The 18,371-nt window shown below is 41.5% G+C and overlaps 1 protein-coding gene across 1 annotated transcript in view; it reads left to right on the forward strand.

Moving 5' to 3' along the window:
• Arhgef26 (Rho guanine nucleotide exchange factor 26) overlaps positions 1–18,371 on the forward strand; it is a 118,463-nt gene that overhangs the window by 12,521 nt on the left and 87,571 nt on the right. The window contains 1 exon segment of the mRNA NM_001427682.1: positions 15,954–16,010. Within this exon segment, the coding sequence (NP_001414611.1) occupies positions 15,954–16,010 (57 nt within the window).

Genomic DNA, 18,371 nt, shown 5'->3' on the forward strand with positions numbered 1-18,371 from the left:
GTTATGTGCTTACAAATGTTTAAGATCTATACATGATTGATAGTGCTATGATTATTACATTATTCTATAGGGTTCATACAAATTACTTTGACCTATTCTTCTTACTGGCATGTACTCATTGTATATAGAGCTGGATTTCATAAAGATGTTTTCTTTGCAGTATTTCATGTACTTGGCTTTATTTCCCCCATAACTTCCCTTTTATCTTGCTTGTGTTAGCTCCTTCCTTCTTCCAGTCTTCCTTCTATTATATATGTATATACTGTGTATATATAAATGGTTTTATGTGTCTATATAAACTCTTAGGAGTCAAAAATGAATAGGCACAATATTTGTCTTTCTGAGTTTAACTTACTTTGATACAATAATCTCAAGCTGCATCCATTTTCTAGTAAATGATATAATCTCATTAGTCTTTATGACTGAATAAAACTCCATTGTATATGTCATATATGTGTAACCTTTTAACATTTATATGTGTATACAATGTTTTTATCCATCTACTAATGAACACATAGGCTGATTTCAGTACTTACCTACCCTGAATAGTGCCACAATAAACATAAATGCAACAGTTTCTCTGGTTAATTGACCTGGGGTTTAGTTGGGTCCTATTTTGAGGTTTATATAGGACTCCATACTGGTTTCCATAGCAGCAGTTTAACTAACATTCCTGTTAACTGTGTTCCTTTTCCTCTGAACTCTGACCAGCAGTTGTTTTCTTGTTGTATTCCTTGGTGGCTAAGGATGTGGAATGTGTTTTCCTATGGCTATTGACCTTTTGCTCTGCATCTTTTGAGAACTGTCATTACATTAGCTCACTTATTGATTAGGTTTTTGTATTTTATTTTGATAATTAGTTTTTTTAATTCTTTATATACTCTTAAGTAGTAGTCTATTAGATATATGCTGACAAAGATTTTCTTCCATTTTATAATCTGTCAATCACTCACCTGTTTCCTTTTTTTTTTTTTTTTTTTTTTTTGAGCTGGGGACCGAACCCAGGGCCTTGCGCTTCCTAGGTAAGCGCTCTACCACTGAGCTAAATCCCCAGCCCCACCTGTTTCCTTTGATGTATGGAAGCCTTTTGACTTTATGGAACTCCACCTGTCAATTTTTATCATTATTTTGAAATTATCAGAGTTCTTTCCAGAAAGTCTGTGCCTATGCCTGAACTCTGAGGTGTTTTCCTCTAACAATTTTTAGGCCTTAGATTAATGTCTTTGATCCATTTTGAGTTGGTTCATTTGAGCTGTGCAGGATGAGAGACTGAGGTCTAGGTTCATTCTTCTGTGTGTTTCCCCAGCATCATGTGCTCAGAGCCTTTATCAGAAGTCAGGTGGCTGTAGCTACACAGTTTCATTCCTGGGTCCTCCCATTCTGCTATATTGCACTGCACCACACCGCAGTGCACCACACCACACTGCACCTGCATTGCATCGCATGCCTTGTGTCTTTTTTATGCCAGTGCCATACCGTTTTGTTACTATAACTTTCTAATATAACTTGAAATCAGCTCTTGTGATATTGACAGCATTATTCTTTTTTACTTAAGATTGCTTGCCTATTGAGATCTTTTGTGCATCCATGTGAATTTTAGGAAAAATTTATTTCTGTGAAAAATGCCATTGGGATTTTGATGAGAATCACATTGACTCTCTGTATATTGCTTTTGGTAGTCTGCCCGTGTGTACCCCCTCCCCCACCCTGACTCGCATACATGAGTGTAATAACACATTTAAGTTTTACTTTGGGTCAGGAGATGTAGTACTTGAAAAACATGAATGAGGCTCTGGGCTCAATTTCTATGACCAAGAAAAATGGGTGTTTGTTTGTTTGTTTATCTAGACTGTAGTCACATTGAAGTTCATAGTCCATGGAGTGAACTTGTTATGGTCTGAGTGGTAGATATGCCAATATTCACATTATGGATTCTTCTGAAGGAAAAGTAGGGTATGGAAAGGTAGGGTGGTGAGTGTGTGTACACATGGGTGTCCCTTAGGGAAGTAGAAACTAGGCCACAGTGGGGTGTTCCAGGAAAGTGGGGAGAGATGAACATAGGTTATTTAATTTAGACACTGTAAGTACAAAAGGAGAATACTCTATCTAAAACCAGCTCCTGGAATCCTGAGAAAGAGGGTATTATTTCACTGGGGAAAAAAACCAGTGCGAGACACTGATGGAATCATGGCCTGCTCTACAAGTCCCTGTGCTGAGCAGTGAGATAGAGCAAGAATACCTCGCTTTTGTGTCTTTGCCAGTATCATGGAGCAGACACCAAATGCCAAGCGCTCTCATAAAGTAATATGAAATTTCCACTCTGGTCAAGCTGTGAGGGAGATGTCATTGTGCCATGAGATCCCATCTGGAGGGGACTTTCTGAAAAAGATGCTCAGCGGAGAGAAGGTATCCCCTCCACGGAAGAGATCCAGATAGCATCCGGATTGACTGAGCAAAGTGAACAAGGCAGGAAGAAAGATGGAGCAACCTGAGGCAGACAGAACACATTACGCATGAGTGTCTGAGGGGCCCCAGATGAGCTGGGTAGAGGCATGGTTAGCACAGCCAGGCTTCAGGATCCGCCTTGTTAGCCCCTCCCACCCTTTGATCTACTAGAGGACTTGCTAGGCTCAGTCCTTGACAGTCTTCACTCGCCTGCACTTGCTTGGTAATCTTGTCACCTTTGTGACTTTGAGTATGTACTAGTTACTGTTGAGTTCTTCCTATGAAATCAAATTAAAGCATACCAGGCAGGTGTGGCTTTTAGGGAGGTGGGGGACACATGCAAGAGCAGTAGCAGCATCTTTGGAAAATACAGACTCGAGTTAAAAAAATGCCTGATTCCTCTGAGGAGTCCTGAATCTCAGCAAAGAAACAGTGGCAGAGTCCTGCGATGTGGATTTTAGTTATTACAGTGTTTTCTTTTCCCTCCTGACCTTAAAGTGTCCTCTGTGTCTTCTCTTGCACTCAGGTGATGCACTGTTTCTTAGAGCTGATGAAACTTGAAACTGATAGTTGGTCTCCATGATGTTTGCAGGGTACCATGGCCACCAGAATTGACTGCTAATCTTTGCATGGGGAGCTAGTCTTAAGAATTGAGTAACTCGGAGTTTTCTGGATTTACCCACTATATTAAGAGTCTGATGATCTCCAGATGATCAGTCTGCACTCGGCCTTCGGAATATTAGGGCATTCCTTATCTGCATGCCTGTTGTTTGAAAAGATACGGAGTAGGAAGTCGGCAAACAGCTGCAAGAGGGAAATGGCAGCAAAAGAGAATCGTAGATTGATTCTCCCTTTGATGTGAGAAGTGAACTCTGCCACCTGGTCAAACTGCAGGACTTTGAAACAGAGCAGTTTCTACTTTAGATGGCAAGAGAGCCTCCTTTTGGAAGAGCTGTTATAAGGCGTATGGTTGTCTGCTCACAGAGCAGTAGGGAGGCCTGGAGAGACAGAGACATATGCAGCTTGTCTGCGCATGAGCAGTGACTCAATAGCTGGCTGTCAAGAGAGCTTGGAGCCCTCCATAGATCCTCAAAATGATGATTAATTTATATATAGTGGAACTACTGACCAGAACACTGAGGTACCAGGAATCATACTTGATCATTTCACAGTATATGTAGCCCTTGGGAGAACATCATAAAAATTGAGGCAGCCTTGACTCTGTTAAATATGTTTGTCGGCCTCATTGCTGCTTTAGACTCTTGAGATGGCCTGGAACACAGCTTCCAATAATGGACGCATGTGCCCAGTCACTGAAAAAGAAGTCCAGCATTTTCCACTAGTGCTCTGCCAATGACATGACTTAGAGTCTGTCTGATGGCTCCCTTCTGTTCTCATAACTTGGTTACTTTCCCATTTTTAGTATGCCTCCCTTCCCTGCAGAGCTCCTACAGTCTCAGAATTTCTGTGGTCCTATAACTCTGACTTGGAGTTGCCTAACATGGCCTACTCTCGTGTTCCTTCCAGAAGTAAGTTACCAGGTTGGTTTCTTGAGGAAGAGGGTTATATAGGCTATGTTACTTTCTCCTACTTTACATGTCACTTAAGCATGGTGTTCTTGCCAGGTGCCTGACTAGCTCAGTTCTTGCCAACTTCAGCCTCCACTGTGATGTGCTATGATATGAAGTGTGACCACTAATCACTTCAAGTAGCGCTTTTCTCTTTATCTCTCTCTTTCTCTCTCCTTATGCTGGATAGCTTTATGTCAGCTTCATACAGGCTAGAGTTATCTGAAAGGAAGGAACCTCAGCTGAGAAAATCCCTCCGTAAGATCCAGCTATAAGACATTTTCTTAGTGACTGATACTGACAAGGCCCTGCTCACTGTAGATGGTGCCAACCCTGGGCTCGTGGTCCTGGGTTTCATAGGAAAGCAGGCTGAGTGAGCCATGGGAGCAAGCCAGTAAAAACCAGTAAGCAGCACCTCTCTATGGAATCTGCATCAGCTCCTGCCTCCAGGATCCTGCCCCTTTTTCTTTAGTTCCTGCCCTTTTTTAGTTCTTGACCTTACTTTCTTCAATGATGAACTACAATGTGGAAAACATTTTCCTCCCAGAGTTGCTTTGGTTATGGTATTTTATCTCAGCAATAGAAATCGTAACTAAGACACTCCCCTCTCTATTCTCTCCCACCTCTTTCCTCCCCTGACCCCCCTAACTGTTCTTATAGAGGTCCATAGTAGTATCACTGCAACTATGGTCTGTATCACTGTAGCATGTACAAATCTGTCTCTGTCTCTGTCTCTCTCTCTCTCTCTTCTCTGTATGTGTGTGTGTGTGTGTGTGTGTGTGTGTGTGTGTGTGTGTGTGTGTAAGTAAGAAATTCACTACAAAGTTGTAATGTCTGGGAAAAGTGCTAGTATCTCATGACAGGGTACATCTGTTTGCTACTGCAGTATAGTGGATGGGACAGATAAAACAATCCTGAAACCAGTTTATGCTCTAGGCATTTAGAGGATAGTTTAGAATAGGAAAGGCCTAAGCAATGCTTTCAGAAGGATATGGAAAAAAACTGAATTTGAATCATACACAATGGGAAAGATTAGGAGACTTCTGTTCATAGGCTGCCAACAGATCAAACAGGACAGAGAGGCACAGAAGTAGCAATTAAGCCAATACGTGTATAAAGTGGGTCAGGAAAGTTCGTACATAGGCAAGAGGAAGAGGAAGAAGGGAGACAACATTTGGTGTCTGTTCCCCAGGTATCTATGCAGTGAGATGCTTCACTCCTGAGGACACCACTGTATGCTTTGTGCACGCCTACTAGAAAGCATCAGCTTTTATCACACATTGTTTTCTGACAGACATTTTGCCCAAGTTAAATTTATGGCAGGCCCAAGAGAGTGACCTCAGTGCCAGTGTTCTGAATAACTCATTGTTCTGCATTCTGCCATCCCGATCCACCTGCTGCCTTATAAGAAGGGCAAACACAAATAAAAGGGCAGCTAAGGCGCTGCTGCCACCTTTACAAGCAGGTGTCTTTCTTCTCTAAGAGAGGCATCTCACACCACCTCCCTCATTCTCTCCTGACTCAGGCCTTTGCTATGTGTCAAGACATCATTGTCAGGTATGTGGAATCCAGCCTGATCATCCTCCTTATCTCTGGTCCTCGCAGTCCTGTCTGTCACCACTCATTCTCAACACAGCCTCATAAGCCTTGCTTGGTTTGGACCCGACCCAAATCTTTCTGGTTGCCTCCTTTTATCTTACTGTCATTTCTTTTTCTTTTTCTTTTTTTTTAATATTTTATTCATTTATTATATATATGAGTACACTGTAGCTGTCTTCAGACACACCAGAAGAGGGCATCAGATCTCATTACAGATGGTTGTGAGCCACCATGTGGTTGCTGGGATTTGAACTCAGGACCTCGGGAAGAGCAGTCGGTGCCCTTAACCACTGAGCCATCTCTCCAGCCCCTTACTGTCATTTCTTCTCCTTGCGAACCACCACTTCTCCTTCCCCTGGCGTACCTTTTACAAGGCAATACTGTTACTATTGGCTTCTTTAAACAATTGTATTTGGACGAATTGCTTTTTTGTTTATCTTCTCAGAATGAAAGTGATCCTTTCATTTAAAAGCTAAGACATATTTATTATAAGGAAATCAATAATTCTAGTAGATAAAAAAGAAAATTGGAATTAATTCAAATCTTCCCTCGCCCAATCACTGTTGACAGTTTGGTTCATAAGTTCTCTGGTCTTTAAAAAATGGGTGTTTAGCGGCAACCAACAGATTGGGAAAAGATCTTTACCAATCCTACAACAGATAGAGGGCTTATATCCAAAATATACAAAGAACTCAAAAAGTTAGACCGCAGGGAGACAAATAACCCTATTAAAAAATGGGTTCACAGCTGAGGAATGCCGAATGGTTGAGAAACACCTAAAGAAATGTTCAACATCTTTAGTAATAAGGGAAATGCAAATCAAAACAACCCTGAGATTTCACCTCATACCAGTGAGAATGGCTAAGATCAAAAACTCAGGTGACAGCAGATGCTGGCGAGGATGCGGAGAAAGAGGAACACTCCTCCATTGTTGGTGGGGTTGCAGACTGGTACAACCATTCTGGAAATCAGTCTGGAGGTTCCTCAGAAAATTGGACATTGAACTACCTGAGGACCCAGCTCTACCTCTCTTGGACATATACCCAAAAGATGCCCCAACACATAAAAAAGACACGTGCTCCACTATGTTCATAGCAGCCTTATTTATAATAGCCAGAAGCTGGAAAGAACTCAGATGCCCTTCAACAGAGAAATGGATACAGAAAATGTGGTACAATGGAATATTACTCAGCTATCAAAAACAATGACTTTATGAAATTCATAGGCAAATGGATGGAACTGCAAAATATCATCCTGAGTAAGGTAACCCAATCACAGAAAAAACACACAGGGTATGCACTCATTGATAAGTGGCTATTACCCCAAATGCTCGAAATACCCTAGATGCACAGAACATATGAAACTCAAGAAGGATGACCAAAATGCGAATGCTTCACTCCTTCTTTAAAAGGGGAACAAGAATACCCTTGGCAGGGAATAGAGAGGCAAAGTTTAGAACAGAAGCAGAAAGAACACCCATTCAGAGCCTGCCCCACATGTGGCCCATACATATACAGCCACCATATACAAACTAGATAAGATGGATGAAGCAAAGAAGCGCAGGCCGACAGGAACCGGATGTAGATCTCTCCTGAGAGACACAGCCAGAATACAGCAAATACAGAGGCGAATGCCAGCAGAAACCACTGAACTGAGAATGGGACCTCCATTGAGGGAATCAGAGAAAGGGCTGGAAGAGCTTGAAGGGGCTTGAGACACCATATGAACAACAATGCCAATCAACCAGAGCTTCCAGGGACTAAGCCACTACCCAAAGACTATATACATGGACTGACCCTGGGCTCCAACCTCATAGGTAGCAATGAATAGCCTAGTAAGAGCACCAGTGGAGGGGAAGCTCTTGGTCCTGCTAAGACCGAACCCCCAGTGAATGTGATTGTTGGGGGAAGGGCGGTAATGGGGGGAAGATGGGGAGGGGAACACCCATATAGAAGGAGAGGTGGAGGGGTTAGAGGAATGTTGGCCCTGAAACCGGGAAAGGGAATAACATTCGAAATGTAAATAAGAAATACTCAAGTTAATAAAGAACAAACAAACAAACAAACAAACAAAACTGTGTGTTTAGAGGGGTTGGAGAGGTTGCTCAGTGGTAAGAGCATGCACCGTTCTTGTAGATGACTGATGTTCTGAACTAGTACCCACACTGAGTGCTGCAGCAACAGCTACCTGTGTTCTAGCTCCTGGAGATCTGGAACGCTCTTTTGTCCTCCATGAACACCTGTAGTCATGCACATACATAGGCCTTTACAAATGCACATGCTTAAACATCGAAATCATTAGAAGATTTTTAAAAATTATGCACATACTTTCTGTTAAGGATAAATTCAATGATGTAGAAGTAGCTTTGTCCTTTGTCATTGTTCCTTTAACAATGTCTGTGAACTTGACATTGTCTAATCTATGTTTCTGTTTGATCTAATAGCTTTGGCTATTACCATACCTTCTTCTATATTTTTTAAAGCACATATACTATTTCATGAAGTAAATGGAAATTTAGTTCTTTAACTAATTTTCTATTATTTGCCATTAGTTTCTGATTATTCATTTAAAATTTTAGTATTAATTTTTTTAAATAATTAAAAAATATTTATTCTTAAATTTTTATGGGTATGAGTCTTTTACCTACATGTATGCATGTGCACCATGTGCATGACTGGTGTCTGTGGCGTCAGAAGAGGGCTATGGGTCTCCCTATGAGTGTCTGGTGGTGGTGACCGACTGCATGGATGCTGGGAGCAGAGGTCTGTAAAGCGTATGCCCTTCTCACTGTTGAGCCCTCTCTTCAGCCCCTTAGCTGTTTTATTGCAGAGCCAATACAAAAAGATTTTCTTTTCTGCAAAGTTGACATACAGTTCAGACTGGCAGCTGCTTCTTCTTCAGTTCCATTTCCAAGTGTTCAACTGCTAATTGATATTCCTGTTCTGGTCCTCATTATTTTATTAAATAATCTACTTTTGGAAACTACACTCTTCGGTTAAATGACGTTGATTTTCCCTTTTATATGTGTCATCCTTTCTTTGCGTCTCTAGCTTCCACATGTGAGCAAACCTCATATTCTGTTCTAATTACTGATGTGTACACAAGGAGCACATCTTACACTTATTTGGGGGAGGGAAATGAATAAATTTGGACTCACACTCAGAAGCACACAGGAGCATGTAGGTGAGAACAGTAAAAGGAGAGGGATTTGTTCAGTGGGAGAATGTTGGGGTTAATAAAGGAGTTCCTTCGGGAGGCAGTGCTGACAGCTCAGCCCCTGATGCAGCTGACTCTGGGAATCCAATGACTTGTGGTTTCTGGGGCATTGAGGAGGAGGACCTGAACAGGAGTAGCTGCCCATCATGACTCCAACCTCAATAAAGACATTTGAGGGACCAAGGAGACAAGTCAGTTGGTAACGAGCATGAGGACCTGAGTTAGAGGCTACGTTAGAAAGCTGGGATGATGGCGCGCACTTTAATCCCAGCATTGGGGAGGCTGAGATAGGATCTCTGCATCTTGTTGGCCAGTGAGCCGAGCCTAAACCATAAGCTTCAAGCCATGCTTGAGACTTTGTCTCAAAAACAAGGTGGCCACCTCCAGAGGAACAGTAGCTAAGTTTGCCCTCTGGCTCTACACATACTCAGTTTCAGAGGTCAGTGTGCTGCAGTGGCTGAGAGGTCAGCATGTGGCATGGGTAGGAGGGAATCTTATATCTGAAAGGCAAGCTTTTGTATGTCTTACTTTTAACTTGTAAACTAGGGATAATAATATTTACCTTTAAAGGGTTGTAGGTTTAAGATGCACGAATACAGCGGTACCTGGTGCCTAATAAACACTTGACATATTGGTGAGAACTCTGAATCAGGAGTTGGCTAATCATAGCTAGTGAGAGGAGAGGAGAGAGCTGGCTGCAAAGGAGGAATGCAGGCTCATCTGCTACATCCCATGGAGAACTGCAGTTGATTCTTGCTCATTTAATTATCAGTCTGTTTGCATTTCCAGCCTCAGATCTATTTGTATTGGAATAACTTACATTCATTTGGGAATCTTGACCCTGTGTATGACTGTAAAAGCCTCAATCCCCGACCTGTGTTATCTGACATTCCATCATTGGAATGGATCTGATACCTGCATGCTTGACAGTGCTTGCTTGCTTTTGAGGGCCAAGGACTTTGGGGAGGATGATGGAATTGAGCTTAACAACAAATCAGGGAGGGGTTTCTAAACAAAGGAATCCGGAGGACACTGGCACATTACTTAATACACTTTAAACTACAAATGTGTAAGGTTTGTGCCTTACTGGCTCTTTCTCTCCCTTCTTCCCTCCATGTTTGTCTTGCTTCTTTCCTTCCCTCCAAATAGCATCCTCTCTATTGCCTCACTGTTCACCAGGACAGTGGTACTGCCGCCATCTTGACCTTCTATATCTGGTCTTAAGTATGCAGGTCTCTGATACGTTGAAAGAGAGACGTGCCCTGTGTCTTGTAGCTTATCTAATTGGATGTCCCAGTCGAGGAAATAGAACTGGAGAGGACCCCTGGAGTCTTTAAGTTGACAGCACTATTTCTGGACCCCATCCGCTGTGTCATTGTCTCAGATTACGGCTCACGCTGTGCTCTCTTTGCATGGAAAGAACTCTGGCTCATTTACACTTGAGGGGTGATATTGGTCGTGGAAGACTGAAAGGATTGAGGAAAGACTGTGGCCTTAGTGTAATTTGTGCTACTGGAGATGAGCAACCAGCTTACTTTCTGTGATTGAGTAAACTCTAGCAAGTTTAAAGGGCTTAGCTCAAACAGGTATCTAGTATAAAGTGCTTTGTGAAATGACAGGGATTTTAGATTATAAATATGTAGTATAGTTAGTTTTTAACTGACAACAGTTCTGAGTCTTCCTGAATAGTCCGTTTACATGGGTCCCCCTATTCTATTTCCCCTGAGTGTCAAAGACATGGAAGGATCACAAACTCCCATCTTCTCTAGAAAGAGCCTTGTATATGACAGAGGGGCAATGCCATGGCTGTGCACCACAGAAAGAGTTGAGTCTAATGAGCCAAGTACTGGTGCTCTTGATCTCAGCTCTGCACAGAGAGGGCCATGGGCAAGTTCAATGTTAAGGGGCTTCCGTAGAGAGCTTGGCTGATAATCCTGTTATGGAGCATAAAATACCGAATAAGGTCGGGATGGCCTGTCAGCTCTCTGCAATGTGGAGATGCTTAGTGTAATCGTACTGACTGCAAAAGTGAAATCCATGGGGGAACTTACCTGCTTTTTCCCGTGACATTCGACTTTGAAGCTTAGCCTTTGCATAGTGCCAATGTCCAGGTTGCTATTAGAAACTAGCAAACTAAAAAAAAAAAAGGGGGGGGGGCTGGGGATTTAGCTCAGTGGTAGAGCGCTTACCTAGGAAGCGCAAGGCCCTGGGTTCGGTCCCCAGCTCCGGAAAAAAAAAAGAACCAAAAAAAAAAAAAAAAAAAAAAAAAAAAAGAAACTAGCAAACTGGGTGGATTGTAAAGATAGAAGTTTATTCCTCATAAATTTCAAAGGCAGAGTTGGCATTTGCTGAAGGACTGCTTTTGGACTCATAATTCCTTCTTGCTGCTCTCTTACATGGTGCCAGGGGCAGGGATCTGTCTCCCTTTGGCTTGTTTTTAAAGACAGTAATAATCCAAGTCCCGAGAGCCCCACCTATATGATCTTATAGACTCTGTGAGCTGACACCATCAGCTTGGAGGATAGGGTTTCAGTATGTGATTTTGGGAGGAAGGCCCATGCTTTCAGACTTCAGGAAGGACATTGGCACAGTTATCTGAATTCTTGCTTTGGCTGATTTACCCTTTTATAGATTTGGTAAGCTCTGTTTGAGGAGAGGACTATCCAAGGAAGTGCTCTCTGTTAAATTTAGCGAGTTGTAAATTTGTCATTCAGATATGTAAAATGCAAAGGTCACAAAGATCAAAGGAAAAGAAATTAAGTACGGATTACAACAGGGAATATATAATCTACAACTGTGGAGTTATGCATGTTGTAACATAGCTGAGTTCTCTACATTCTCTGTCTTAAGCCACAGACAACACTTTCTGGTCTGTAACAGGTCAGAAGTGCAGTCTTTCACATTGTGACACCTTATTTGAATTAATTTTTATTCGCTTAAAATAGTAAAGCTATTGACATGTTTGACCGTGTGGAGCCTACATGGCCAGATATGAACAGTTTTGTGAACTGGTTAGGTTGTCCAAAGTCAGGAACCTCACGGAGGTTTTTCAAGGACGGGATTCAGTTCTTAAAGTTTCATGGATGTCCTTTCAGAATTCTACTTATTGATGACAAGTAAGTTTAATTAAGCAGGAGGTTCACATGCGGTTCCTCTGGCCATCTGCCTGTTTCCATTTGTACCCAGCTGGGGCTTTGGTAGGAAGTGTGTATTTAAGGAATGACAAAGGAGGCTCCCACTCTTGCACCTTGCCAGGAGGCTCTAAACAGACCGGGAAGCTCTTTGTTCAGCATCGAGTGAGTGTGAAAGTCCAGCTTAGGAAAAGAAGGAAGAAGCCGTCCACAGGGCTGAACTCCATTCTGCAAGCAAATAGTACCGGCAATAAAGCCGATAAAGTGGGTACTGTGATTCTCATGTTAAACATAAGATTAAACAAATTAGAAATACTAGGAAGCTGAACAATTTTAGTTTCTTTGATTTCAGATGGAAAAATTAGAATTCATATGTGGCAGTAGCTAGTATGTTATTTTTCTTTTCCATACAGGGAAGCAAGGGATGCGCTTAGAGACATGGATTAAACATGACTATTCCTGAGATTCTCTTAGCAAAAGCTTGCAAACTTCAGAAAGCATATGACATTTAAATCTGTGTAGGTTTTTTATGATTAAAAAAAAACCTTGGGTTGTCTAGTCATTTTGGCTTAAGTTTGCTGACCAGATTACTGTTTTGAATTTTGAATATCTATTTGAAAAGGACTTTCTCAAAGTATTTTCTATCTGTTCTTTTTTCTCTATCCCACTTTGCACTGTGCCTCCTCTTTTTTCCTCTCTCTCTCCTGCATTATGCTCCTGTTCTCTTCTCCTCTGACTCTCTCTGGCTTCCACCACTCATTCCGAGTGGCATTGTGGATCACTCTGACCTTGTTCATCTCTCCATACCCCTCACAAGCCATCTGATCCACTGCTCATGACCTTGTGCTTCCAGACAGCTGCCCTGCACCTCGGGTGCTACTTAATGTGGATGTGCCCTCAGGTAGACTAAATGATTCCTCTGGCATCCTGTCCCTGGTGTTATTAGCAGATACAGGAGGATGGGCAGAGGGAGGACAGGCCCCGTGACCTTGGCTGCCAGCCACAAGGGACTGCTTGGTCATAACTCACTAGAGTGAACTTTTGGCTCCCCTGAATCTGCTCCAATTCAGTTCCTTAATCATAATTCAAGAGCACTTCCTGGAATGTTTTTTTTTTCTTTTTTCCTTAACACTGCATTTGTCTGGGGACACCACTGGCTTTCATGCATGACTCGGTGAAAGGAATATTTTGTCATTCATTGCGTTAGTGTTACAGAAAAGTGATACTTCTTTGCACTGATAATTCAACTTCTTCGAAATATTTCGTCTTCCCCCTCCCTAGGGGGATTGCTTTAGCCGATCTTTGCTCCCCTTGATTGGATGAAGAAGTACTCTTCCACCCTCAGAAATACCAGCTGCCATTCTGTGAGTTTCTAAGCACAGTATTTAATGTTCCTCCACCAAAAACTTTCAGATGTAAACTCCAGTTAGGCAGAGAAGCCAGTAGTGTGGCAAGGCCTGCTGATGACCTCACCTGCAGGGATTGTGGCGCCGTGCCTGCCTGCACATCCATCCACCAGGACTTTGTCAGACAGGAAATCCTGTCAAATTCCTGCCCAGGCTTACCAAATAGAGCTCTGAAGGATTTCATCCTCTGGCCCGTCTCCTGCCTTATTAAAACGTGTATGGAAGCCTTTTTTACCCATGAGTTCTTGCTGACAGCTTGACCTCAGGTCAGGATGGTGGAGTAAGATAAGAACGTTCCATGATAGGCACGGTCCAAAAAACACATGGGAACTTTGGGTACAGGCCTGGCATGAGAAGGAGTCTTAGTGATGATAGCCTAGCCCCAGATAGGGGTGCCTGTCATAGAGAGCAAGGGCCAGTATAAATCATTAAAAGTGAAGCTTTGCCGTTGGGCAGGCATAGGCTGCATCCTTGTAGCTGTGTTCTTTTGGATCCCAAGCCTCAGTTGACACCATCTGTGAACACTATTAAGTTTCCAGAATTTTTTATGAGAATCCAATGGGAAAATATATGAAGTGCTGAACACAGTTCCTAGCATCAAATATGTGTTAAATGATTATTGATTTTACTATTGATTTGGGACTCACTCTGTTCTACTGCTCTCTAAATCATTATCAAAGCAAATTAAAGCAATGGCGAGATTGCAGTTTCTCCAACAGTACTACGAGAGAGAATTATGATCCAATGACCTTCACGATAGGGCATGTGTCAGTCCCCTAGGACCTGGTGAAGATCTTGCAATGATGACCAGGGCTATTTTTAAGGTTTCATCATCTAGACCTCCAATGTCTGAGTATTCTTCTAAAAGTAGACAGGGCTCCTTTCTCATCTGCCCTTTCACGTTTGCCTGCTTGCCTGTTTGATACACAGAGAGATTTCTCTTACATGTTTCAAATCTCTCCATGGCATTTTGTCCTGAGTTGAAGATCTAGGACCCCAAGAGGATCCCGATGACAAGATGGCAAGAGTAAGTTTGAAATATTGGCTTTAATGGGATCTTCTTGGTTAAAGGCATCATGAATCTGACTCTTAGTGGCAGCTGTCTTCATAAATATTTAATTATCTTAATGAATTAAATTAGTAATTGTCAAACACAGTGGCCCATGCCTTTTAATCCCAGCACTTGGGAGGCAAAGGCAGGTGGATATTTGTGAGTTTGAGGCTTTTATACTAAGTTCCAGGACACTCAGACTGTGCGTATCTTGAACAACACACAACAACAAAAACCAACCAAACAACCAAACAACCTCACAAAATGTTAGTAATTGTGCTGCCTTAATCCTAGGTTGCTAATGACATCTGTGGTGATCATCTGTTTCAGGAGGATTCCTTTATATTTGGAGCTCAGCGATTATAGGGAATTTCAGAAAAATAAACTTGAAAAGTATCTCTGGTTTCAAAGTACTCCAATGGTGATTAATAGGATATCCGAACCCAAACTTTTAATATTACACTATGAAATTTTGGTGGGAAGTTGTCATAAAAATATGATTTCAAGAAGAGAAGAGAACAATATGAGCTGTCCAACTGCTAAGGAAATTGGTTTGTTTTCTACACAGATGATAGTGGATATCAAATAATTACAATTTTATTTTATTTTGGGTGAATTTTGAATTTTCAAGGTTGTAATAGTTATCAGACACGTTCTTTTAGGTCTTTAAGCTTAAGATGGAAAAGGTTTAATAAAGAGGCCCAAGAAACAGTTCTTAATGTTTGGGGGAAGGAAGACTGCAAAGGGTTTAAAGATGGTCCAATTTCATTGCTATAGATTTCTCGCCCAAAAGGAGCAGCTGTCATGCTCAGGGTGTGACTGTCTCTCTTCTGGACAACCTTCTGCTAGGTGAACCTTTGGCTGAAAATTGAGGAATTGTTAGGTATGCCAGAAGAATAGCAGGCCCCTGCTTCTTGGAGTTGGTGGACCACCTTGATTTTGGGGTTTAGAAACTGGATATTGATGGGAGCTCCGGCAGTCATCTAGGTGTATAGTGGAGATGATCATTTCAGCCACCCCACGATGACACCACAGCCATCTATCAAACACATGGCTGATACTTTTGAATCCTGGAGACACTGCTGCTTTCAAAGCACGGCAGATTGATGTCCTCGCTTGTCAGTTAAATCTGCTGAGACCACAGTTGCTTGGCCAGGTGGTGGGAAGAGCTCTCTGAAGAACCCTGACATCCCAATGGTTAAGTGATAAAACAACGTCTTTGTGTAAACTTGGACAGTTAGCTCTCAGAGCCACCAATCGTTTTCTTTGATTTCTGATTTCTTCTTTATGACTTGCGTGTAACTTGATATTCTAGAAATGGCCAGAAATAACTAATGCCATTGTGGTTTTTTTTGTTTTTTTTTTTTTGTTTGTTTGTTTGTTTGTGTGTGTGTGTGTGTGTGTGTGTGTGTGTGTGTTTGAACTATGCTAATTCCGCATCTTGTATGGTTTCTTTTAATTCATTTTTAAAAAGCATGCTTTATGTAGAAGCATGTTAAATTCAGTGAGATAAACTCTGCTTTGCCTTTTCTTCTAGGTGAAAAGAAATGGGCTATCTCAGACAGTGAGCCAGGAGGAGAGAAAGAGACAGGAGGTACGGTCGACGACATAGGACTGCATGTACTTTGTCTTCACCTACTGTATGTGCTTGTCCAGTGTTTGGAAACATATTGTTCTCTTTCTATGAACATAGCAAGTTTTATCTTTGAATAAAAGCTTCACATATCTTAGCCCCCAGAACAGAAAAAAAAATATAAATGTCTTAACAGCATTTGTATTGAAACAACAAAGTGCGTGGAAGAAATATGTTGAAATACCAACATTAGATTTTGGCCAAAAAAGCCAAAATCAGAAACTGTATTGTCTCTATACAACACACCCGGATCACGTCATCGTGAACACTGCTTTGGGGAAACAGAAGAGTATATATGGACTTATGGAATATCTTTGCAAACTTTCTGTAAATTAAGAAGTGCCCTCACAATGAAGTTTACTTTTTTAAAAAGGCAGTGCAGTGATAGGACTTTATAACTTGACATTTAATTCAGTACAACTTAAATTTCGTTCTTTGTTTTGTTTTTTTGTACAGGGTCTTTCCATGGAGCTCTGGCTTTTGTAAAATCACTGTGTAGACGCGGCCACCTCCAAACTCACAAACATCCCTTGTTTCTGCCTCCTAAGAGCTTAGATCACAGGAATGCACTGCTACTGCCCGGCTTTGCTCATTCTTCTAACACTCTGAAGGTGTTACTTTCCCTCATGTTATAGATTTTAGGACGTGTACATACATGTGCGTTTACATATGGGTAAATTAACTCAGCACAGATACATCAGTGTTCTCGTCTCACTCACATGGCATGGAATAAAGGAGAAATATGAGTACACGATAATAACATTTTTAAGTTTGAAAAGGTTGAGGAATATAGCATAGCATTTGAGGTGGGACCCAGAGGTGAAGTTAACAGATGCAGCACAGCTCATTTTCCCCACAGTTTTCAAAGACAGTAAAACATGATAGAAATCTTGGGTTTTTCGTAATTCAATTCCTTTCTTCTGCAGAAAGAAGTTAAATTGCGTGTTTCTGTGTGTTCTTCACTCTGTGTTTTTAAATCCTGTATCCCATGTGCGTACATACACATTAAATGTTACACTGCTTATTTTTCACAGGCAGTATATTTGGGGTTTGTCTGTGATGGCCAGTTTTGTTTTGTTTTTGTTTTTTGTTTTTGTTTTTGTTTTTTTTTTTTGACACGGGTTTTCTCTGTGTAGCTCTGGCTGTTCTAGAATTTACTCTGTATACCAGGGGGGCTCAACCTCACAGAGATCCAGCTGCCTTTGCTTCCCAAATGCTGGGATTAAAAGCATGCCCCACTATTGCCTGGCTATGGCGGTCATTTTTTAAGTCTGTGGCATTCCATCTTCTGATTGTCTATGTCAGATTCACTAAGCGTTGGCAGACGTTAGGGCTTTTTATTTTTCTGTTAATATTATGGAATAAATAATACTTCTCTTTCCTTATTTATATATTCAAGAATCTCTCTAAAGGTTGAAGTCTAATGAAAAACATCCCACTTTTTAATGTTATGCATTGGAATTTGTCCGCCTCCGTCTCACACTCATACCTCCTGTCTCTTCCCCAGGCTTACCCTTGCTTGCTCTGCACTAGTTAGTCAGTGTCTCCTTGGTTACACAGTCAGCCATTATCACCATAAACTCTTCCACGGCGGAGATAGCGCTTGCCTTTGCGTGTGATCTCTGCTGTGGAGTTCAATACGTCTTTTGTCTGTCTTTGTATTTTGGGTGTGAGTATTGAAAATATTTGAAGTCATTCCAAGGCCCAAAATATATCAAGCATCTATTACCATTATTTTTGTTCAGGAATGGAGAATTTTCTTTAGTTTTTTTTCTTTTTCTTCCCTGTTTCTTTATTATTTATTTATTTATTTATTTATTTATTTGGGACAGTAGGCAAACTCTTCGTGCTCTTACTCTTTAAAATGAAATTTTTAAACAGTTTTTTAAAAATAATTTTCTAAAAAATAAGTAAAAAATAAAAACTTTAAGTAGCTATGTCAGTTATTTCCTTGGGCCTTAGCCAAGGCTAGACCAGCATTTTAATGTCAAGACCTCCAAAACTTTACAGGTATTAAAAAGGGCAGCGAATGCTTAGGTCAGCTCTGCTAACTTGATGTATGAGATTATTCCAGTCTCCTGCAGCAGGGAATCCACCTGCCCTGCCCGTCTCTGTCCTCCTCCCACCCAGCTGCTGTCCTCTGTTCTCTTGGGGCAGGGGCTTGAAGGAATCAAGACCTAGAGGTCAAGGTACCCAGGCTTGTAAGAATGCTTACACATACACTCCACCCTCACATGGAGAAATTCCTCAAGCATTCCCATTAAGTCTGACTTCGTTGAAGTGGTAGATGAATTCTTTACACAGGGCGTTGGTGTCTCTGTA

Source organism: Rattus norvegicus, chromosome 2 (genome assembly GCF_021556685.1).
Source record: "Rattus norvegicus strain SHRSP/BbbUtx chromosome 2, alternate assembly SHRSP_T2T, whole genome shotgun sequence".
NCBI lineage: Eukaryota > Metazoa > Chordata > Mammalia > Rodentia > Muridae > Rattus > Rattus norvegicus.